Here is a 25,391-nt window from a genome sequence, read left to right as displayed (position 1 = left end):
ATAATTTGAATGTCTTTTTTTTAAAAAAAAAAAAGAAACATAATGCTCCTGTATTTGATAAGAGTACAGAGTACCATGGCAGAGTTTCTTCTGATCTTCATTAGTAGGAAGCTCAGTGCTACGACAAGCAAGTCTAGAAAATAAAAGGTTGCTATTTCTTTTCATTTTCTGTGTGTTACTGCGAAAATGCAGAATAAGATGGTGTCAGCATAACAGGGTGATTCAATACAGCAATAGCCTGTCAGAAAGCATGTTTTTATAGAAGCCCATTAATTTGTTTGAAAATCTCTTTGCATAAAGCAAGCACTAAAGCCTTGAAGAGAAATATTTTTTTAAATGGTATGGTTACAAAAATTTCCTTCCTGGATTTGAGTAGACAGTAATATTACTCTGTATCTTATACTTTTCTGTACTATAGTTTTATGACTTCAAGTAATGAAACTTATCTTCTAAAATATTAATCTTCAATTAATTTTTGGTTGCTGGCTGTGTTATTTCCAAAAGCAGTTAAGCTCTAAGACTGGGAAGGAACTGGCAGATACAACTTTGTTTTATTTGTTTTAAATTTTTTGTAAAGAGCTATGCCATATTTTAGCTGCCTCAGTTATGTCCTTCTGGCTTTTCCACACAGACACTTACTTGTTTTTGCCTTGACGTAGAGATCTTAGATTTCCATCTTAAACTGAGGTATTAGTTCAGAATACTTGCTTCCTGTCTTACTACTTTTTCTATTAGTTGTCATTTGGATCAAAAGAGTTTCTCTGTCATAACATTGGGGTAGGAAAACAATTTTTAGAAGTTTTGAGGAGCAAGCTGTGTAAGGCAAACTGCTAAGCTCACCATATGGAAAAATAGACTGCAAAAGGTTGTTGATGTTTTACACGTGAAACAGTTGGCCTTAGTAGAGCATTCATCAGCACTGTATCTAAAATAATTTAAAATAGATGAAATGTGTTGTTTTTATTTTTCTTTGTACTTGTATGCCCTTGTTTAAAGTACAGGAATGGTCTGGTAATTTTGAATGTACGTGACTGATTCAGACTGGATTTGATAATTTTGCTGTTTAAGACTGTAGAAAGTCTTTTAAGTGAGCAAGAGATGGAAAGTCAGAAAGATTTTTGACAGTTCTTAGTATCTTCTAGTTTCAGAACTTTCTTTACTCATGAATGGCTATGGGGAGATAGAGCAACTACACCATGAAGTGATCAGCAGTGATTGCCTTTCCCTCAGTATGAAGCATTGCTGCTTTGAGATGCTTGTTCTTATTGATGGTGAAAACTGAGGAGAGGGGGGGCTGATGAGGGAAGATGACTTTTTATTTTTTAGACATAAGAAACCTGCATAAAGCAGGAAAGGACTCAGAATCATCAAATAATTTTGCTGTTGTTGGCAAGAGGGAGTAGTTGTTAGCTACTCAAATTGCTGAGCATAAAATCTAGGTACTTACAGGATGCCTATTTTCAAGAAACTGCTGAAGCATCTTCCTTCCCATCTCAGATTGACACCCTTTATTTTAAGCCTGTAAATATGTAGGATATAGGAACTGTGTGCTTGGTTCTGGGTGTATTTTTACCATATTGTATACAGTGGCTTGAATACCCCCTTACTGCTTTTGGAAATACCTCTTATTGCATGTTCCAGTATTGTTCTTTCCATGACTGTTGCACTGGTGTGTTATAACCATGTTTTGATCAAATGTGGCTTTTTCCCATCCTGTGTCATTTCCAGCTGATTATTCCTCTACTCGTGGTGGAAATTTGTTTATCAATGCGTCATCTCACTGTTAAATTTTACTTAATTTCTATTAGCCCAGTTTTCAAGGGCAGTTAGTTATGTTCCAGTTTCATATGCTGGTATCTTCCACATTGTATATATTAGTGAATTTTATAAGCAGCCTTCTTTTATGCATTAATATTACTAATTGACACCTCTTAAAGAAAAACGCTTACATGAGCCTTGGAGGAGCCATATTGCTGATGTCCTTCCAGCTCATTCATCTTTTACAAGTTGGTGCCTTCTGATCATTGTATTTATCATGAATCTTGGATCTTAGCATCCCATATGACAATGTATTGAATGCTTTACAAGAGCCCCGCTTAGGTCTACAGATTTCTCTTTGTTTTAGGCAGTCAGTTATCTCAGACAGATGTTGCGCTATACAGGCACGATCCGCCTCTAGTAAACCTGTACTATATTTTATCCCAATTTCCATTTTGCTCCTTGTTCTTTCCTCATCATTTTTTCCAAGAGCTTTTGTACCATTAAAGTGGCTGGTTAAAGTGCATTTAGTTGTTGAGCTTTGTCTGTTTTCCCTTGATAGAATAGTGTCAGTTCTCATACTTCTGTTTGCTGCCAAACTGTATAAATGTTTAAAGACTGAAGATTGGTGCTTGATTTTAATTATTATATGCTTTAAACCATATTAATAGTAAAGTCTTTAATGCATGCAATAAACACCTGTGCTTTAGGATGATTTAAATTAAAAACTGTACCTGGGAGCAGATAGACTTTGTGATGAATATGCATCTGTGCTTTTGATGCTACAGAGGTCTATTATTCTTTCTCTCGATGATTGGGTTACATGTTGAGTAGGTGCAAAAGTGTGGGGTTTTTTTACCATGCATCTTCTATGAGTTTATGAATGTGGATGCAAGACAAGTTGGAGTTTAGAGTTTTCCAATAGCGTTTCTTGCTCAAGTTGTCTTAATCCCAAGTCTTATGCTTTTAAGAAAAGCATACACATACAACTTTTATAAATCCTCAGTATTTAATGACTCTTTTATTACGACTATTTTAATGACTATTTAATGACTTTTATTATGACTATTTTACCTCTTTCAAGTGTTAGATACTGAGTATGAAGTTGGCTTGAAGTGATAAATCAATTTTGTAACGTATCAGTTCGTACCCTATCACAAGTATATGCAAATACATTAGTATTTACTTAATAAATAAATATTTTATAATTTTTGAATGTGACTTCTTCCTATGGTGTCTGAAGATGTACTGTTTGAACTTAAATAATGAAATAGTATCATGAAACTTTGCTACTTGCTCCTTCAAGAAAAGAAATTGTAATCACTTCTTTAAGTTCAAGCACAATCATTTTTCATTAATTCAAGAGTACTGAAGATTTTTTCATTGTCTGCCATGCACTCTCTCAGCTGGTGCACTGGGAATCACTAAGTCCACCCTGAAGAATGGACATGAAACTTCTTTTCTGCTCTTCAGTCTCTTCCTTCTTTACTATCTCCTTTTATTTTCTAGATTGTTTTAGATGTATCTTCTTAAAGGAGGGGAAAAAAAAATATGTGACAGAGCAAGGAAGAGATTTGGAATAAAAAGCAAGCTGTATTGTGTTACGGATCTATCTTAATTTTGAAGATTTTTAGTCAGCAGAAGACTCCATTTTTACAAGTTCAGTAATCTCTCAACAACATGTAAAGTTTTTCTGTTAATAGATACTAATCAGTTAAGATTAGTATCAGTTAACTTTAAAAGCTTGGGAGAGTGGGAAAGCACAAGGGCACAGGAGGAAAAGGAAACAAACCAAGCTTTTTCTTTCTACTTGAGTTACAGTGCTGAGAAAGGAGATTCCCTGGGATAATCATGTCCTCACTGAGTGACTTATAAATCTGTACAGAAGTTTTTCTTAACGAAAGATTAGGACTTTTTCCCTAGTCTGGTGAGAAATTATGAGGCTCTGGAATAGCCAGAGTTTAATTTTGTGTTTCTCTGTTAATGTGCAAAGCCTTGCCTGTAAACATGGGAGGCAAATATCATAATTCTGTACATAATCCAACAATAAGATCATACCTTTGGATTCTTTTTGAGGCATTTTGTGTAAATCATGTAGTCAATAACACTAATCTTTCTGTGATTAAATAATAATTTAAAGTGGCTGCAAAGATGTAAACGTTCATTTACTGTCAGAGCATTTTCACAGCATGCTGCCGGGTAGGTGCTTCTTTGTATGCCTGAAAAAACACTACTTTTATAAAATTGGCAATATCTGTGCATGCTAAGTTAGCTGTGAACTACATTTCACATTTGATGCTTACAGTATTCCGTGGACTTCCAACCAATATGCATGCTATGCAGTTATACTTGGTGCTACAGAGTATCTGTGCTAACAAATTATGTTGGAAAAGACTAGTTTTGATGTCTTCCTGCTTAGTGGAAAGATCAGTGACTATGAAGATCTGGTTAGAGTAATGTTTGTTTTTTGTTGGTTTTTTTTTTTTTTTTTTTTTTTTAAGGAAACCCAAACCCCATACACCTCAGTTTCTATTTATGTCCATATTGTAGCCTACCAAATATTCTCAATTTTTTGTATTTTTGAATTAAGAAAAATTAAAAATTGAGTGTGGATGATGAGACTTCTACTTTGTATCTTTGTATCTGGTTGCTGTAGAATACACTTTTTACTAAAGCCATTTCAACATGTTATGTGCAAGAATAGGTGATGTTCAAACAGCAGGTTTGCTTTCAAACTGTTGTTTGTCTGTAGTTTTACTCATAGTAGAAGGGAATTAATACCACCAGATAAGAATAAAGATGACAGAATAGGTACAAGCTTATTCAGAATAGAAATTGATGCCAGTTTTAGAAAAAAGATATGCATGTGTCTGACATAATCATAACCAATCTTAATAAAAATTAACCAGCGATATAGCTGTGCTGTTTATCTTGGATAAGTAAAGTTATGGGGTTTTGCAAATTATAATTCTTCTTGTTTGTTCTTAACAGGAGCTCACCAGATGTTGTTGTTGGCAGTGTTTATAACACCTCTTAATGATATCTACTCTGACTTCTCAAAGTTTCTGGAGATGATAGAAACAACATTGGACATGGATAAGGTATGAGCTGGTGTGTGGGTGGGGGTTTACTTAGCAATTAAAGTTTCTTATTGAACTTTGCAATCTGTTCCACACTCACTAAATTTAATTGATCATCTATATTAAGTAGTTAACGATAGTTTAGCTGTGGAGTATATGAAGACTGTTATTAGTATAGCAGCTGAATATCAAGAGGATATTTACCCACTGCCTGAAATTGTCTAGCCAATGAAAAAATGCTTTGGACGCAGTGATACTGTGAACCTGAAAATATTTAAAAAAAACCTCATCAGTATTAAAAGCGGGGAGGTTTGTCACTTTTCTGCTTCTTCATATTTTCAAAGTTACTGTGATATGTCTCAAATCTAGAATGTAACTAGAATATGTTTATTACATATTTCTGTGCTTTTATAAAGTTCATTAGGCTTGGTTCTATTTGGTGGGTTTAAATCTTCATAACTGGCAGTTTGCCTCTTTGAAAAATGATTGACCTAGATGTAAAGACTGACTTTACTTTGCAGTGTAAAGACATTTCTCACTAGAGAGACAGCTGCTACAATGATCTTAGCCTTGCATCTACACTTATAAAATATTACTGACGGTAGGACTATGCTTGCAAAGGAAAACTGGCATTTTTTTCCAGGGGAAAAAACTGACCAAAGAAAGCTGGAAGGCATATTCCTATTCCTTAAATCTGTAGCAGAAGGGAGAAGGGATGATTATGAGCGATTTGGTTTTTAACATTGAACACTTAGGACACAGGCAAAAACATGAACAGTTGCTTAACTGGGTGAAACAATGCCAAGGTTGTTAGTGAGCTTTGTACATCATTTTTTCCATTATATTTGTTAGAGAATTTGAGATGCATTTTGAAATGTACATGCTTGCTTAGGAACATGTTTAATGTTTCTTTCTCAATAAAATGTTTTAGTCCTTTTGGAAAACTTGGGAGGCTTTTAGGATTGTTGTGTCAATTTCAGCTAACTGTAGGAATATGAGACCTACCTAACCATATGCCAGGCATGGTAGCAAGGGGAAAAGGAACTTTTGAAAACTGCAGTGGCTTTAAAATTTTGAATGCGTGTATTTTTCTCCAAAGCAGGAGCACCACGTTTTATCTCTTTGTATTGTGTATACATTCATCAACTGTGTTTTACTGTTTAAGGAAAGACTGTTTGATTGACATATTGCTGTGATTTGTGATATATGCTAATGAAGAAATTTATAGCTTTATACTGGTTATAGACCATCTGTTGATGCAGTTTGTATGCCCTGGGGACTCTGTTTTCTTTAAAACTAACAGCTGTTCTAAGCCTTCACCCTTCATAGTCCAACTCCAAATTTCTTTTCAGCTTCTACTTAAAAATGTTTTGTTGTCCTGCTAAACACAATAACAAGTTATTTTTGATCAAGTCCCATAGAATCCAGTGTGTTGGATTTGGTTTGTTTTTTCATCTTCAAGATATTGGAAAACGGCTCTAGATAAGCCAACACTGGTTTTACCAGAAGAATAAGCTTGTCTGTATGAATGTTAAAACTTGATCTTTGACTTGAAATTCCTCTTAAATTTTTAGGGCATTCAAAGAAAATATCCAGCTCTGTTCTGAGTGTGGTTGAAGGACAGGTTGTCATAGCAACTAAATTATGTCAATAATCCATTCTAATATAAAAAGAAATGTCTAGGTTCAGAAAGTGTGGGATGTGGTTATTCATTTACCTAGCTGTAATCAAAGTTGAGAAACTGTCACTTCCATTTCTGTCTTTCATGGAATCATAAGGGCCTTCGAAAAACAGTCTACTCCAACCTCCTCCTCGAGTCAGGGCAGCTTCAAAGTTTGTTAGCGCTTTTGGTACATAGTATTTTGGTTTGAGTATTAAGAGCGCAGCCCTTTACAGAAGGACTTGTTTTTCAGATTAGCTAGCTAGCTCAACATAGTCCCAGAGCCTGCAAATTATTTGCTGTCACCTCATTCATTTGATCACTCCTTGGAAATGTGACTCACTTGGGTCTTGTTTCATGTAAGTAAACACATGCAGGTATGCAACTGTTGTCAGTGATGTGATGTTAGTCTGCTACTTACCACATTAAATATTTTATACTTTAAACATTCACTTCAGAGTAGCTCTGAGTAAAAGCTCACACTAAAAAAAAATACTGTGTGTTTAGTAGAAGGAAAGGGAATGTCTATCTGCTTCTAATCCATATTGAGTTGAGGGATTTGCTTTTGTTATAAGCCTCTACATGACTCTTGCCAGTAAAAGGTTACAGATAGAGTGAAGGTGGTAGCAAGAGTGTTCAGACCAATCTGTTGCACGTCTGTTGCATTCCTTAATTTCTGAAGCAAATTTAACATTTGTATTTAGTGTAGTACTGTGTAATTTAGACATAAATGCGTTTCAGTGATTAATATATCAGTGAAATATCACACTGATGATGAGTGGTTTTATTCTTCTTTTGTGGAGATGAGAGGGGAGTGAGCTGGGTTCGCTGGTATTTCCTTCAATTTTTCTGGTGATGTGTAGCCTTACTGGACCATAACTGATGATAGATTCATTAGGTACAAAGCACCAAGAACTCAAATAATACTATATTGCTGTTAATGCTCGTCCTGCCAGATTTTTGGCCATGTTCACACTGAGGGCTGTGAAAGAGAAAAGCAAAAGTTTACTTAGTGATTTACCTAATTATATCTGAGATACTGCTGTAGGAGGAGCACAGCTTGAGAAGAACATTTGAGGGTAATATCATTGTGGGTGCCTGATGGTTTTTATATATTAATTAGTAGCACAAGTTTTTAATATTTTTAGTAAACCATAATCATTTTACTTCCTTAGCAGTTTAGCCGAACTTTTAATTTAATTTTAAAATGTTTTCTATTCACTTGATCATACTTGGCTTTCACTTGGAGAGTGTGGTTAGATGGAGCAGTTCTGTTGTCACCTGCTAAGGGTTACTTCATGAGGCCTGGAGGAAGGAGTTGCCCTATAATAGTTGGGGTGGGTAATGCAGTATATTAGAAGCTGTCTTCAAACCTGGATCTTACATATTTTTAAATTCAGATTTTCAGGCTGATGTAATGGGATATAGGCTGCTGGATGTCCTAAAGACTCGGTATCTACATCTGAAAAAGCCACCAGGCACTTATCCTGGGGCTGGAATGCCTGGTCTGTGGCAAACTGGTTCTTGAACTGCTACAGTCCCTAACTCAGAATATTAATGTAAATGGAAGCTGAAGTAATTTTACTTTAATGCTCCTGTTCCAAAACTTCACAGCAGTTGAGGATTTATTTCTTGCCCACTAGCAGCCTCTGGATTCATTTGTTACCGCAGATCTGTTGGAGTTGTAATGGAGTTCGCAATAAGAGCAGAAGAACTACATCCCCACGACTGATGGACTGAGTGGTGGGTGAGGCAGTAACATAGCTTTTTTTGCATATTACACACTCTAGCCACATAGGGATTTTTGCTTGCAGTGAAATGGAAGCTTGCCTGCAGTGAGGGGGGCCTGAGGGGTGGGAGTGCAGGATGCGGCTTAGGTTCTGGTCAGTCTCTTTGATGTGGCAGCCTGGGTGAAGGCTGGAACAGACAGCCAGACTGGGTGTCCTGCTAGGGCTGCTGGAGTGTTAGGGGTCTTTGGGAATGTTACCTTCCTTCTGTGGTTATGGAATTTCTGCAGTTTATTCCAGGCTTCAAATAGTTCTTTGAAGCTGTGAAACAAAGTTACTTTTCACTTCAATGTCAACCTTGGTTGTCTCAGGAAGCCAGTCATGCCGAGGGCTGACAGGAGTGGTGTTTGCTTCCCAGCCTTTCCAGTTTGTTCCAGATGCAGGATCTGCCCTACAAAACCAGGAATCGTCTTTTTTGCGTTATGCTCTGTCATAAATGTTCATTGCTGTTCTTTTAGCAGAATTAAGGGAATGGGAGGAGCAGGCCTATCAACAGGGATGTAACAGGGAAGGAATTTGTTCATACCCCTTTCTTACCGCCTCCAAGTTTCAAGACAGTCCTTTAAAATCTTGTAATCCATTATTTTGTCGAGTCCACATCTCCGGTTAAGCAACTGGAAAACTTTGCCACTGCGGTGTGTTTGCACACAGCACAGCTTGGAACCAAAATGGCAGGCTGAGTGTAATGCCTTGCAGTGCTGGTAATCATACAGAGAAAATAAGCACCAATGGTTCCGTTTTCTATAATGCAACTTATGTGGAAGATCAAATTTTCTGTTGGGAGAAGATCATTCTCAGAATAAAATAGCAATCCTTTGAATATATAGTATGCTGTGCAGCTTTCATATGATAATTCACTTGTCACTCCATTCCAAATTCAAAACATATAAACCCTGTGGCTTTCATCTCCAAATTGCACTCCCACATCTTTGTTCCAAGTTGCTGCAAAACCTGGGGGTCTTCAGTCTAATGCTTTTACAATTGTTTTGATGCACTGCAGATGCGAAGTGCTTCTTGCACTTAGTACAACAATATGTATGTGGTGGTTCTTGAAGTTATAGTTCCTGTTGCTTAGTGCTTTCTGGAGTGACACTTCTGTTGTCTGGGAAGGAGTAAAGGAACTGTGAACCTCCATTTCGTCTTTCTCCTCTTGCTGACATATACTTGTGGGTAAAAGAGAAATTGTATGTAAACCACCATCTTGTTTCAGTGTGTTCTGCAAAGTATTCGCAGCTGCTTTGTGTACAACTTTGCAGATAATTCCCAGCTAGGGGAAGATTCATGAAAGTTGTTTTGTTGTAGTTTTTTTTTTAAAAAAAAAAAACTTGCTATTACTAATATAAAAGCCAGTGCTTAGTTTCCATGTTGGACAACAGTGTTAATATTTTGTTGATTGTGAAAGTTTGTATATTAAAAATTAAGTTTCTTTAATTTTAGCAGCCACAAGTTGTGCTTGTGGATTAAAATTCCAGCTTGTAAGGTTATCAGAAATGCACACCTGGCAGTGGAAGCATGGGGAAGAGAGAGGAAAAAGATGCAATATAACTTGCTTCATCTGTGCCCCTGAAAAAGTTTAGCTTGGAAGGAAACGTGTGTGCTTTTCAACTCAAAAATAACTGGGTTGAATTTGGGTAGGATTTTTGGTGATATTATGTAGGCTCCTTCCATAGCCTCTTGAGTGTGTTTTGTGCAGGAATTACTGTTTCAGAAATTTACATTTTCAAAGACGTTTTGTTTTAAAACACCCCATCCGTTTACACTCTGTCTTGATTAGCTGCATAAATCCAGGCTAGCATACAGATTATGTATATAACAATTTCATTTCCTCTGACTTCCCTTTTTTTCCTGCCTACTGCACAGTTATTTGTATGCAAATAAATGTGCAGACTCCATTTCAAAGTAAAAGAGTCTGTTAAATTGGCGTATTTCGCTTGTATAAAGTACATAATTTGAGAAAATAAGTGTTTGAGATGTATTTGTTTTGTAGTTGAATCGGATCAATTATCACAAACAGCATTGCATTACAAAATTATATAGATAAAAAATAAATTGAATAAATGGTTAAGTAAATTCATTTTACCACCTATGATCAGGGAGGTGATTTGTTTTTTTTGTTGCCTATGTTCATACAAATTTTTTCTTGTTTTTCCCTAGGTGGAGAATCATGAATTTCTTGTCAAGGCTTCTTTTGATCCTAATTTGACAGAATTAAGAGAGAAGATGAATGAACTGGAAGAAAAAATGCAGTCCTTTTTAAAGAGTGCAGCCAAAGAACTAGGTAGGGTATGAAACTGCCTTTGATTCTTGCCTCCTTTCTGAAATGTTTTGAGATCACGTGATGAAAACTGGTATAGAGTTAAGGGATATTTGTAATATTTTATTATTAGTTTGGGGTGACTTTAGTTGTCACAGTACAGTCTGTTGAAAACTTGGTGATTTTTGGTTTATAACTTGGCCTTTTTTTTCTTTAAAGGATGGCATTCCAGAATATTTCAGAAATTATCATGTATGTTGCAAGATACTGGAAAATTAATTTTATAGAACTACAACCCATCTAACTTTTGGCTAAGCCTAATTCTATTTTACATCCTTTGACAACATGCATTGAAACTTTCTAAACTTTCTTTTCTCCCCTGTGCATTCTCCTGAATCTCCATTCAGGGCATGCTAGTTTTCTTTTGAAGTTCTTTGCAAAATGTAATGTGTAAGCAAATGAGACATTTAAAGAATTGATTGTCCTATGCAAAAAATTCCATGTGCAGCTGATGAATCAAGCATTCAAAGAGCAACTTTAAAAAAAAGTTATAATGCAAATATGGCAAGGAAAACTGGCAACATCATAGTTATTTTAGGTTACACCCTTAAGGGCTTGCATATTCTTTTAGTGTTGATTTGTTTTTTTTTAGTGTAAACAAGATACCTGCATGAAAAGAAGAAAATACAGTATTGTATAGGGATAGAATGAGAAATCTCACCAGCAGAAGAATGTGTTAGCAAAAGGATCACAAGACGATACGTCCTGTGCTTACAGCAGCAATATAGAATGTCCCTGCAGTGTGTTATGAACATTTTTCATATTTCTGGAGAATATGTAGCAAAAAAATAATCATGAACCTGATTTGAATAGTCAGTTTGAGAGCATATCAAAGTAAGAGCAGAGAATGAATCGGTAAACTTCTGTTAGGTCTGGGTATTTCTCACAGCTGTACAGAACCAAAGCAAGTATACGGAACTGCATATATAAGAGAGGCTACATCCTACCAACTGCAGATTAGTGAGCAGAAGTAGCGCAGGCTGCAGGATTTTTGATAATACAGTTGTTTTTTCATCTAAAAGGTTTGGAAGCTGGCAAAAGTATCAAACTGGAGACAAATTCACAGTTTGGATATCACTTTCGAATAACTTGCAAGGAGGAAAAAGTTCTCCGTAACAATTCAAAATATGGAATAGTTGATACGCAGAAGAATGGTGTGAAATTTACTAACAGGTATGAGATCATCTTGGTAGTTTAAGCCTATTGTGAAACAAACAAAATTGTTCCTTTCTTTATAATTATGCTGATAAACTGGTTTCCCAACCTCTTGAATGGCTGAATTTTCACCTTATTAATTGGCTCACAGATTGAGACATTGAGCAAGACTGGTATGAGGGAGGAGTAGTCATACAGTTTCTGTTAAAAACTGCATTCCTCATTTACTTTGCCAATTGTTAGCTATTTTTGGTCCTTGGACTAATGTCTCTGGTTTAGCTGCAGTTAGTAGCGTAATTGCATTCACTGTGAGTATTTATACAGACACTTTCACAAGCTACAGTAGGAAAAGAGCTATTTATGTTTATCACCAAATATGACATGTAGCAGTTTGGTTATTACCTTTTTGTTTGTTCCAAATCACATTGTAATTTCTTTTGGTCTTATGTATTGGACTTTGATTCTGTGGCTCTACAGATTGAGGTTTTTAAAAATTTCGGTCTTCAGGCTAATTGCATTGATGCTGTTTCAGTGTTTCCTTGTCTGTATAGCAGTTCTGGCACAGGTCAGCCAAGCAAAAAATCTATACTTTTTGTTGAATTTTCAGCTCTTCTAGAACATTATAGAGGGAGCAAGGGCTACCTTGGTCATCAGATGTCTGTCTTTCTGTAATTCATTATTTTTATACAGAGCAAACAAAACAGAAAGTAATGTATGCAGAATCAGGCAATAACTTAGATTGAAGGTAATCTCTTGAGGTTAGCTGGTCTAACCCCTCAATCAAAGCAGAGCCAGCTTGGAAATTAGATCCTATCTCAGAGTTAGATGAGGTAGCTCAAGGCCTTATTCAGGTGCCTGTCCTTCAAGCATCCTTCACAACTTGGTGGGGCACAAGTTCCAGTGCTGAACCATTCTTCGTGAAAACTTTCCTAATCAGATCTAATGAGAATTTTCCTTGAAGAAGCTTGGGTTTTTAGTATCTCGTTCTTTTGCTGTGCACCTCCGAGGAGAGTCTGGTGCCTCTCCTCACCGGGCTGACTTCAAACTCTCTCAGCCTGGGTAGGCATCTCTCTCAACCTGTCTTTGGACGCCACATGCTCCAGCTCCAGATCTTTGTGGTGGCCATCTGCTCCAGGTTTGATGTCTCTGTCAGACTAGGAAGATAAAACTGGAGACAGCACTGCAGATGTGGTCTCATGAGGGCTGAATAGAGGGGAAAAATCACTTTGACGTGCTGGCTACGCTCTTGCTAGTGTGGTCTTGGCCTTCTCTGCCTCAGGGGCACACTGGATACCTCAACTCTTTTTACGAATAGCTGTTTTATAGCCACTTGGACACCAGTCTGCACTATTGCATGGAGTTATTTCATTCCAGGTGCAGGATTTTGCATTTGCCTGTGTTGAAATTCTTGTCCACCTATTTTATTTCTCTAGTCTGTAGGTATCCCAATGGATGGCAACCCTGTCCTCTAGTGTACTAACAGCTCCTCTTAATGTAGTATTGTTCACAACCTTGCTGAGATTGCATTCCATCTTATCATTCAGGTTGTTAATAAAGGCATAAGTAGTATCAGCCCCCATATCCTCCCTGAGAAATGCTGCTAATTAACAGTCAGTAATTGGACTTCAGTCTCTTGACAAGTTCATCCTTGTCTATCGGTGGCAGGTCCAGAAGAAAACTAGTGTTTAAGTCTACTGCGTGTAGTATATACGGAAGGGAGAGAATAGCAGAGACTAATAAATCATACAGTCTGTTCAGACAAACCACACTGCTATCACTGTACATGTAACAGTTCCTGCTGAAGTTAGCATCAGAGAAGTGAGTTTATTGAGAGATCCTGATTGACAGACATGTATGGTGAGCACTGCCTACAGGGCAAGGTTGGTTTCAAGCCAGTGCTATTACTAATAGTGACTGTTTCTAATAATCACTCACTCATAGTAATAAATCCTTTGCTTTGAAAAGGAGGGCAAACATATTGATTCATGCCAACCAATATGTTGGTGTATTTCACACCAATTTACTTAAATGAACAAATTGTAAACCTTAATTGCATTTTGTTCTAACATTTACTCAGAGGATATTTTTTTCAAAACATCCCTGAAATTTAAAACAGCTTTTTTTCATTCTAGATATGTTATGTATCTAAACATAATGATGAAGTTAGACTTTTCTGTAACTGAGAGGATGGTATTTAGAATCCCTACTGGAAGTGTAATTTGTTATTTTCCCTTAGGGAAGAAGCCTTTGGATCACTAGTAAAACAGACTTCTCTGTACTTAGTGAAGTAATAGTTGCTTCTGTAGATGGTACTAGAAGCACAAGGCTGACTTCTGCTTATAGTGTGGGTGCACTACTTGAGTGTATTTCATATTCAGTCCTGCAGAGTCTGCTCTGTGTTCGGAGACAAGCTTGAGAAGAATAAACCCATGTTTAAACTCTCTCTTGATTTCAGCTTACCTTATTTTGAAGACTAGAACCTGTTCTTAGTGACAGTAGTTCACTGAGGTTTTTACTAAATTAAAGAAGTCATGCCTTCAGCTCTGATAAGCCTGTTTTAGGACTCTGGGCTAATTACATGGTTGCTTAGCAGCAATTCTCCTTTGTCAGTTCTATAATGTGCCACATCTAGTTGTAAAATGGCCAGAAAAATAGCTTTAAGAGCAAGTCCTTGTCACATAGCATATCTATAACAAGCAACTACTGTAAAATTTTTAAGAATGATGTGTTCAGAGATGCTAGAATTGCTGGTTTGGCCCCTGTGGGTGATCTTCAACTTGGAATCAATCTTACTAATATCCTGGTGTGGATGAATCATAGGTTAGTTGCTTTGTGGTCCTTGTGCTGAACCTTAATGTTAAAAGGGATGGGGACAGCTTGTACTGACTCACAGATAAGGAGGCCAGAAGTTTGGCACTGTAGCAGTGAGGACAGAGCATCACAGTTTCTAAATATTGTGGTTTTGTTCACAGCAAACTCAGCTCCGTCAATGATGAATATATAAAGAACAGAGAAGAGTATGAAGAGGCTCAGGATGCAATTGTTAAGGAAATCATTAACATTGCTTCAGGTGAATATATCAATGTTGTTGTGTATCACAGTCTGGAACACTGGGAGGACTTGTGTGTAGCATACTAAGGTTTGTATGTTTATGTGGAAAGCTAATTGGGTGTTTATATAGCAGGATTAGTTTCAATATGTGATCTATAAATACCTGGTATGTTTAATAAAGTCTTGCTGCTGCAAGTCATAGACTTACCTGTGTATTATGGGTATTTAAAAATAACTTTTCTTCCGTGAGTGGTGGCAGTTTAAGGAAGAAGACTGGATTATGTGTGTAATCCTGATTTAAAGTCCTCTTAATGATCTATACCTAGCCAGTTCAAGAGACGACGTTAGAACAGTAAATGTACTTTGTACAGGTAGGACTCTTTCTACAGGTCGCTGCTCATCTCTCCTGACACGTGCATCCCATTTGCAAGTGTTAGATGGTTTACCTCTGTAGACTTGTGTTCCTCATCCCTTTCACTGAAAAAAAAACCCAAACACTGAAACTTAAACTGGTACTGGGGATGCTGGGCCATCTAGTCTAGTTGTCTGGTATCACAGGCAGTGTATCTTACAGACCTCTCCATACCATCATTCACATAAATGGTTGCTGTGTCTGAATTGTCAGTGCTGTGTCTCTGTTGTCTTTGCTTGTATGAGCATCAAAATGCAGTGAATTATTGAGGAAGAAAACTTGCTAGATTTCCAGGCATCTTGCCATTGTGAACATTTGCCTTCCTGTATGAGGGTAAGCTATTTCTCATCTAGTGTTAAGGTGAAACAATCAATGTGGCCTCACCTCTTCCGTAGTCTGAAGAAGTCCCCTTTGTAGTCAAAGCATGAAAACTTTAGGATTACATCTTTAGACTCTCACAGAAGCTGACTGTTATCTTGAATAAAATTAGCTTTTAATGCAGATTAATTGATTTTAGGGACTCACTATAGTCTTTAAGATTCCTTTTCAGCAAGAACAAAAAAATTTCTAACACTTGAATTTGTGTATCTCTCTAATCAAAAACAGGTTATGCAGAACCAATACAGACAATGAATGATGTGATAGCTCAATTAGATGGAATTGTCAGTTTTGCTCATGTGTCAAACGGGGCACCAGTGCCGTATGTCCGTCCTGTCATTCTGGAAAAGGGACAAGGAAGGATTGTGCTGAAAGGTGCCAGGCATCCTTGCATTGAAGTGCAAGATGAGGTGGCCTTCATTCCCAATGACATTACATTTGAGAAGGGCAAGGAGATGTTCCACATTATTACTGGTAAATGTTTCTGTTCTCTTTTTCATTTATTTACATTTAAGATGTTTTGAGTGTTTCCAATAATGATGTCTTTAAAAAAACAAACCAGCAACAGGAAAATAAACCAATAACCCATTAAAACTCTGTCTAAACAATTTCTCTAATCAGCAAAGGGTGAGCAGCTAGCAAGTTATTCATCTTTCTGTAAGGGGGATAAGATTTAGCTCTGGAAAAGAAGAGAGGGTATTTGTAAGCTATTTTTGCCTATTATATTAAAAATAGAAAGTGTCAACAATGTTCTTGTGAAATATTTCTTTTGATTTTGGATATTCTCCATGTTTGTGCACATACAGGCATATTTATCATCTTCCAAACTTAATAGCCATGAAATTGTTTGTTATGATTGTAGTTAGTGTAGTGTTTGGAGAAGGTGATCACTAGTTTAGAAATAATCATTTGTGAAGAAGAGAGAGGCTGCTAGGTCAGTAGGAAATAAGAAATTAGTTCTTCCTTTGTATATTTACTCTTTGCCTTAGTCAGTATAACTTCATGAGCCAGGCAACTTCAGGAGCTGGAGAACCTGAACCTGCTTAGGTGATTTGGAAAATTCCACTAGGCATCAATTATACTGTAGCCATGTAGGCAAGATTTTAAGCAGACTCTATAATGCTTTCTTTGTTTAGTATTAAAGTCAATTTTAAATGCAAAACATGTTTCAGTGACTGTACCCTTTTTTCCCCCCTATTCTCTGGTGTAATTAAGATAATTTTACTACACAGGAAAACATTTTTAGTGTTTATAGATTTAATTGAATTTTAATTTCCATTCAGATGTTCTTGACATACATTCTGAGTAGCAGAGATCTGAAATTAGAGAATTTTTAGCGAACACTTTTAACACAATCAAAAAGAAAAACTAATAATCTGAATAAATGCATGGCAACATGCTTGTTTTTTCTGGTTAGCAAAAGCATAAAATTGGTTTTAATGATCAGTTTTCTGGAAAATATTTTTTATTTCATTTGTACTTCAGTTAAAGTTAAGTTTTTATTATCTGATTTTGCCGATTCAAAATCCCTTTAGATGGTAATTTAAATCACCTTTTAGCTTGTGCCCAGTCTGTAACTAAGCTATTGAATTTTTATAGACAAATTATAATTGTTGGTTGAGGTGAGAGCCAATTATTTTCAATCTGAAGCAGCAATACTGATGACTTTTACTTTCAAGCTTATTAGTTTTAGGTATGGATGACATGTTTTAGATGACTGCTTATACTTCTGAAAAGTCCCAAAACTTAGGAAGGCCCCTAATGCTCTCCAATCACCTTTCTTTTGAAAAAGTAGCATTCAGTAAGACATGTAATCAAGCCTTATTAGTAGTGGAGCTACTTGTTGCACCTGTTAGACAAGTCTGCTACTCTTTCCTGGCAAGAGAGTAATAAGTTTAAATGTTCTTTCTTTTAATTTAGAGCCTGTTCTCTCTTAAAAGATTTGTTGAACTGTAAGATTGTGGATTTTTAATTCATTTGCAAAATTTCTTCTTTAGGCCCCAACATGGGGGGAAAATCAACCTACATTCGACAGACAGGGGTGATTGTTCTTATGGCCCAAATTGGGTGTTTTGTACCGTGTGACTCTGCAGAAATAACCATTGTGGATTGTATCCTGGCTCGGGTGGGAGCTGGAGACAGTCAGCTGAAAGGCGTGTCTACTTTCATGGCTGAAATGTTAGAAACTGCGTCAATCCTTAGGTAAGGGCTGTGTTTACTCAGTTTTGTAGGTTGGGGTTGATGGGAAAGCAGGTGCTCTGAGAGGTGCATTTAAGATTTCCTTTTATGTAGGATTTCAGTGGAGGATCTCAAGTCCTTTTTAGCAGGCTCCGAAGTTCTTGAACTTCTGTTTATTTCAATGGTGATATAGAGCTGGTACCAGGAGGCCAAAGTCTAAATGGGACAAAGAAACTAATCTGGAATGATGTGTGACACGGTGTGCACATTGTTTGTATGTTTTTATGTAGATAGGGAAGGTCTTATGCCTCTACAAGATAACTTGTGGTACTCCAATATCCAGAGTTCATGCTGTTCTCAAATGTTGTAAAATGCTCTTGTGTTTTTAGGACAGCATCTGAAAACTCCCTGATAATCATTGATGAGCTGGGAAGAGGAACTTCTACCTATGATGGCTTTGGCTTAGCATGGGCTATTTCAGAATACGTTGCTACCAAAATCCGTGCTTTCTGTATGTTTGCTACACATTTTCATGAACTGACAGCTCTTGCTGACCAAGTGCCAACAGTAAATAACCTACATGTTACTGCTCTGACCAGTGATGACACACTGACAATGCTTTATCGTGTCAAGGAAGGTAAGACACTGGTGAACAGGGTAAACTTTATTTTGCCATGAGAGAGGAAGAAATCTTAATTGAAAAAAAATTAAAAAAAAAAAAATCATGTTGTATTCCAGGCTTAGGGTTTATAATAGACATGTTCTTCTCTGTCCATAGAGAGTGTGTATGGCAGGAGCAATGTCCATATGTGAACAGAATTGGTGATGTTGTTGATGATTATTTGTTAAGACTTCTGGGTTATTTCTGCTACTCAAGTTGATGCTTTTGAGGTTGGTCCATTTTTATTTTTTAAAGAGCAGAGAGAAGGGTTCCAAAAGGTTATTTTCTGTTTTCCTAAATCAGCCCTTCTAACCTGCTCATTGAAAAGACTTATGTTCCTTAAACTGTTCTTTTAAAATAAATGAGTGCAACTTGTATGTACTCACAGTTTTTAATAATGTCTATTTCAATGTAGTAAGACTTAGTAATTGAGGGAAGTTGTTGCCCAATTTATGCAGTAGTTTGATATAGGAAAAATCATATGTTTAGTTTTTAGCAAATGGTATCATAGTAAATCAATAAGTAGCCTGTTTTTTAAGGTAAGTCATATATATTTAATGAAAATCTTTTAGTGGATCCAGTTATTCTTTTTGATATTAAATTAGTTAAATTTTAATTGGGCATAAATTTCATCTGTTAACCACAATAAGCAGTTCCTCCTGCCTCTCTATATCTCCAATCATTTGTTCTTGCTCCATTCAGCAGGAGTCTGTATAAAGCAGGGCTCTAACTGTGGCTTGCAAAGTATGGTCGTTTATGTAATTCTAATTTAGTTATAAACTCTACAGTTATTTTGTTGTTCACATAAGAACATTTTGGTCAAGTTGCCAACCTCTGGGCTGAGATTTTGGTTTAAAATATAGGCAGAGTACTGTTACTCCATGTTTTCACTTAAAAATACCTCTCAATTTTCCATTTTCTGAGTTCCACAGTGAAGGAATAAGTTAGATGACACTCAGATGGCTAGAACATGGTTACTGTAGGACACTGGCTATACTAGATCAGATCAGCAGCTTACCTGTGGAGTGATTTTTTTTGTCTCCAGGAATAATAACTATGAGGAGTTAGGCTATTATCTTTACTGAAACATTTACTAAGTATCATCCATGCTTGTTAAGGCTAAGGAGCTAGTCCTTGCCTCATATCTGAAGTCCTGGAGACTGATGTTTACTTACATCTTTTTAGTTTAGGATTTAATCTTACAGGTACAACTGCTGAACTTCATTCCTCATTTTAAAAGCTGTTTTGTCATGTTGACACAATACCAAATACTTGCTTTTGCTTGCCTAGTTCATCCTAATAACTATGCTTTTCATGATCAGTGCATAGTCAGTATGTGTTGTCATGGAACTCTCTACAATATTTCCTTATTTCTTCAGCCAATTTAGGACTTTTCAGTTAATTCCTTCTGGCATATATTCTTCTGAAATGAATCTAATATGCTGTCCAATTATTAAATTTTACTGTTATGCTTTTAAAGATTATTTTTATGATCTTCATAGACTGCCACTGCACTATTAAGCATCTTTAGATAATTGGTAAATGTGTTTTTATTATATACTGCTCTGAGCCTCACTCAAGTGGTACCATGCTAGTTTTACTCCTATGACATTTCTAATTCACTATTTTTTGCTCATTTCTTCTGGTTTTAAATCCATGAAATTACTTAATTTCTTGCTCTTTGATTACTTGTATAAGCACTTCAAATTTTGTAGTCCCTTATGGCTATAGTCTGGCAAGTACTTTTCTGTAAAGGTAGGAGACTTCTCCGAATGAAGGGAATCAAAGCATGACCACAAGTACTGCTCTCTGGCTCTACTGAGTTTAAAGCTGGTTAGAATATCTCCAGCTGCCACAGTCTTGTTTCTTTTAACTCTGCATCCTTGTCTTTTGAGATCTTTATTCCTTAGAATTGGCCTCTGTTCTCTCTGTTCATGCACTTTTCCTAGGCAATGGCCAGGCTTTGCTTTTGAGCATTAGTCTGAAGTGGTGCAGCCCTGGGACCCAGCCAGTTCCAGTGCAGAGGCAGTGTCTATGGCTCTTTCATAGTTTGCTGTTTCCTATCTTCTCCAGCCTGTGTTGAGCTCCTTCCACCAACTTGGAGGTTCAGAGCCCTCTGAATGCCTTGCTCAATTCAACGCTTAAAATATGACTTAGTGTGGCATGGGAACTAAAGACAAGTACAGTCATAAATTGCTGTAAGCGTACATTAAAACTGAGTGTTTTCAATGCAGCAAGAGCTGGCGGTGTACGGTATCTTCAAACAAGCCATCTTTTTTTAGATGCCTTAATTTTGAGTACTTAGGTTGGGGAGGGAAGTAATATGCACTAAACCTACTTTCTAAATCCTTTGGAATAGCAACTCTTATGATAAAAACCCCTAATATTTCCCACATAGTTGGGTGAATTCTCTATCTTCAACACCCTCCTCCCCTTCCGCTCCACCTTTTTTTTTTCTTTTTTTTTTTTTTTTCACATGTATGAGCTCACCTGTTCAGGTCCTGCTGAAAACACTAGAAGCCCAGTTTCATATTGTTTTTAATCAGTTTTTCTATTTTTAGTCATACACATATTTTATATGTACATGCAGTGTCTTTTCATTCAATCCATTTTCTAGGAAGTGCTATTGAGTTTAGAGGCACAATAGCTTGTATCTATCTACTTAAACCTCTGTCAGTTGAGATACAACATTATGAAATCTTCATCTTAAAATACCTGGTCTCAAATAGGATATCTTTCATGTAAGTGTTTGCATTTGGTGTTTTGCTTTTTCCTTTTTGGAAGAGCTATGTTGTTCAGGCAAGGATGTGAGTCTAGGCAGCTTAGATATAGCTGTGTTTTTGAAACAAGTAATGGGTTTCATGTCATTTGAAATATATAACTAAATCTGAAATGCATGACAAGGAACTTTTATACAGTATTCTCATCCCTGTCTTCATGCTTCAAAAGTGTGACAGAATTGCTGGAAGAGGAGGCACAGAAAGTACTGTTCTACAGGCCTTGGCTCATGATTCTCTGAGCAGAGACCTGAGTTAACTTTGTGTCTGGGGAGGTGTGTGTTTTTAATATAAAATCAAGAAGGCTAATTTCTGCTTTAAAATGTTAGTTTCCTTTAAGAAACCCGAGATTACAAGGTTAATAAACCAGAAAAACAATCTAAATGCTAAGTTTTCCTTTACCTATTCTTCAGTTATCCAGTATTTAATAGATGATTAGTTAAGTATCATTTTGTGTGTGTATTTCATTTATTCATAACTCACTGCTGGAGACCAGAATTAAAAGGATGTAGTAATACTTGTGGGTGGCCAGTCGGAATTATGGTAATGTAAACGAATGGAGTTGACAGATTGTATCAGACGGCTTTTGATATTTAAGTGGAAATTATTTTATGTAACTGTGTATAATTGACATATTTTGAGCGATTATGAGAACTTCTCTTTCTCAACCAAATGTTATGAACAGTGTATTAATTGAAGCAAGTGTAAAGTTAAAGTTGAAAGGTTTGATATAATTAAAGAAGACTCCTGGAGACTGAGGAGTTACATGGCAAAGGAGGAGGAGGATGATTGAGAATGCAATATTTTTATCTATATTTTATATATATACACATACACATATATATGTATTCATGTAAATATACAAATGTGAAACATATATATTTAAAAAATAAATTACGTGAATTCCTATATTCTACTCTACTGAAGTACTTTAATAAAACTATTATTCTATTTCATTCAAGTACTAGACGCAAATTCTTTCTGCCTGAAGAGTTTTCCCTTTCTTCGTGAAACACTTTTGGAGCTCTGCAATTACTGCTCAGAGCGCTTTAATTAAATAAGAGCATGGTTCTTCAGTCTGTGTTACCATGTATAGTTCAAAAGGTAAATCAGAAAATGTTGGGAGAACCAAAAGGTGTCATGCACTTAATTCTTCAGAACAGAGAACTATTACAAGTTGGTTTGTATAATTTCTGTGTAGCCATATTATCTCTTGAGAATTCTTTACTGTTTTTTTTCCCCTGCATTCAGGTGTTTGCGACCAGAGTTTTGGCATACACGTAGCAGAGTTGGCAGCTTTCCCAAAACATGTGATAGAAAGTGCAAGAGAGAAAGCATTGGAGCTGGAGGAGTTTCAAAACATTGGCAAGTCCAAGGAATCTGAAGGAGAACCACCAGCCAAGAAATTCTACAGAGAAAGAGAGGTTTGCTATCAGAAATGCTTTTTAAAATTTGTTTAGCTGGAATAGCTTAAGCAAAATAGTTCAAGGATTTAGATTCACCCAAAGCTTGAGGAATATTAACTATAATCTCAATTTTCCATAACTAAATGATTTAGCTATGGAGTTCATTAGGAGTTGGAGATGTTCAAGGATAGTGGGGGTGGTTTCCGTTTAAGTTAACATAGGCAAGAATTTTATCTGAAAACATAGTAATGAGAATGAAACTAATTTTTTTCTTAAAGAATAATGATCAACAGTTGATATGGTTGGCATACAACTGGAGTCATAAAAAAAGACCATATCTCTACCAGTCCTGTGAGGTTTTCTTTATGCTGTAAACAGAGCTAGAATTTTGTGTTCACCCCTTTTGTTGGCTACTTAGCTTGTATGCAGTGTTTCTTGGGACTTAATTTATAACTTTTGTTTTAATTGTTTAGTTTATTCTTGGCTCTTCAGGTGGGTTGCACCTGGTTTTGCTCTACTTTATTGGAGGGCTCATTAGTGCTGATTTCTTGAAGCTCAACATGAACATGTTCAGATCCGTTCACATCAGAGAAAAGCTGAGTACACAGCTTTCTCCTTTGTGCCCTTTCATGTCCCATCAGTACTAACAGTGTCACAAGCTGATCATATCAAAGAACGTGGCAGTTTGGACCTGGAATGCGCGATTTACAGATGCCAAAGTTCTTCCCATTTCACATGTGAAAATTTTAGCTTGGTTCTCTACTCCACTGAGAAGTAAAATGCTCTTGGCTTTGCACAGACTTCAGGCATAAGTTGAGGAAACCCACATCTCAGCATAGATCTGATCATGTCTACTTTGCATAATACAGTTGTGTGAAGCCATTTGAGTAAACTGTTTTTTCTCCTCTCCCTTCACTTTCTCTGAAAAGAAGCTTCATTAGCAGGTAGTATAAAGGAAAACAATAGCTTGAAGGAAGCTTTTTCAGAATAGCCAGTGTTGTCTTGTTGCTGGATTAAGACTCCTTACGGTGACATCTGTTGCAGCCTCCTAGGTAATTCATGTGCTGCCTTATGACTTGCACTGTTTTCTGCCAATAGTCAGATCGTCCTTGCTGCATGCATGTAAATCTGCTTACAGATCTTACTTCTGTGTTCCAGCAGATGGCCTGAATTGTCACAGCCTTGTAACTCATTTATCTTCTCCTATACATCAGTTGCAATCTTGGCAATACTCTAGTGTATCATGGAATCATAGAATGGTTTGGGTTGGAAGGGACCTTAAAGACCATCTAGTTCCAGCCCCCCTGCCACGGGCAGGGACACCTTCCACCAGACCAGGCTGCTCAAAGCCCCGTCCAACCTGGCCTTGAACCCTTCCAGGGAGGGGGCAGCCACAGCTGCTCTGGGCACCCTGTGCCAGTGTCTCACCACCCTCACAGTAAAGAATTTCTTCCTTAGGTCTAATCTAAATCTACCCTCTTTCAGTTTAAAACCGTTACCCGTCGTCCTGTCACTACACCCCCTGATAAAGAGCCTTTCCCCATCTTTCCTGTAGACCCCATTTAAGTACTGAAAGGCTGCAGTGAGGTCTCCCCAGAGCCTTCTCGTCTCCAGGTTGATCAACCCCAACTCTCTCAGCTCGCCCTCATACTGGAGGTGCTGTAGCCCCCCGACCATCTTCATGGCCTCCTCTGAACCTGCTCGAGCAGGTTGTTTATATATGGAGGGCCCCAGAGCTGGGCACAGCACTGCAGGTGGGGATCTCACAAGAGCAGAGGGGGAGAATCCCCTCCCTCGACCTGCTGGCCACTCTTCTCTTGATGGAGCCCAGGACACGGTTGGCTTTCCTGGGCTTTGAGTGCACATTGCTGGCTCATAGTCAGTTTTGCATCCACCAGAATCCCCAAGTCCTCCTCCACAGGGCTGCTCTCAATCCCTTCATCCCCCAGCCTGGATTTGTGCTTGGGATTGCCCCAACCCACGTGCAGGACCTTGCACTTGGCCTTGTTGAACTTCATGAGGTTTGCACAGGCCCCACCTCTCCAGCCTGTCCAGGTCCCTCTGGATGCATCCCTGCCCTCCAGCGTGTCACCCACCACACAGCTGGGTGTCATTGGCAAACTTGCTGAGGGTGTGCTCAGTCCTGCTGTCCATGTTGCCAGCAAAGATGTTAAACAGCACTGCTCCCAACACTGACTCCTGAGGAATGCCACTTGTCACTGCTCTCCACTTGGACATCGAGCTGTTGACCGCAACTCTTTGAGTGCGACCATCTAGCCAATTCCTTATCCAATGAGTGGTCCCTCCATCAAATCCATGTCTCTCCAACTTAGAGACAAGGATGTTGTGCAGCACTGTCAAAAGCTTTGCAGGAGTCCAAGTAGATGATGTCAGTTGCTCTTCCCTTATCCACCAGCGCTGTAACCCCATCATAAAAGGCCACCAAATTCATCAGGCACAATTTGCTCTTAGTGAAACCATGTTGGCTGTCACCAGTCACCTCCTTATTTGCCATGTGCCCCAGAATACTTTCCAGGAGGATCCGCTTCATGATCTTGCTGGGCACAGAGGTGAGACTAACTGGCCTGTAGTTCTCCAGGTCTATCTTTTTTCCCTTCTTAAAAATGGGGGTTATGTTTCCCCTTTTCCACTCAGTGGGAGCTTCACTGAACTGCCATGACTTCCCAAATACGATGGATTGTGGCTTAGCCACTTCATCTGCCAGTTCTCTCAGGACCCGTGGATGCATCTCACCAGGTCCCATGGGCTTGTGC

General features: G+C 37.6%; 1 protein-coding gene across 2 annotated transcripts in view; it reads left to right on the top strand.

Moving 5' to 3' along the window:
* MSH2 (mutS homolog 2) overlaps positions 1–25,391 on the top strand; it is a 55,074-nt gene that overhangs the window by 28,015 nt on the left and 1,668 nt on the right. Inside the window, exons 8-16 of one of the 2 annotated variants that reach the window (XR_006165023.1) lie at positions 4,750–4,859; positions 10,440–10,563; positions 11,622–11,772; positions 14,727–14,824; positions 15,824–16,069; positions 17,593–17,797; positions 18,163–18,410; positions 18,552–18,664; positions 22,463–22,536. Coding sequence is in view for 1 of the 2 variants with exons in the window: in XM_032989318.2 (XP_032845209.2) it covers positions 4,750–4,859; positions 10,440–10,563; positions 11,622–11,772; positions 14,727–14,824; positions 15,824–16,069; positions 17,593–17,797; positions 18,163–18,410; positions 22,463–22,635 (1,355 nt within the window). In the remaining variant the exon portion in view is untranslated. Of the gene's footprint in view, positions 1–4,749; positions 4,860–10,439; positions 10,564–11,621; positions 11,773–14,726; positions 14,825–15,823; positions 16,070–17,592; positions 17,798–18,162; positions 18,411–18,551; positions 18,665–22,462; positions 22,636–25,391 lie in introns of those variants that run through there. The other variant, XM_032989318.2, reaches the window with a different exon arrangement.

The sequence above is a fragment of the Tyto alba genome, unplaced genomic scaffold (genome assembly GCF_018691265.1).
Source record: "Tyto alba isolate M040663 unplaced genomic scaffold, T.alba_DEE_v4.0 Super-Scaffold_16, whole genome shotgun sequence".
Taxonomy (NCBI): Eukaryota; Metazoa; Chordata; class Aves; order Strigiformes; family Tytonidae; genus Tyto; species Tyto alba.
The sequence above is the reverse complement of the archived record's forward strand: the minus strand, read 5'-3'. Positions and strand labels throughout refer to the sequence as shown.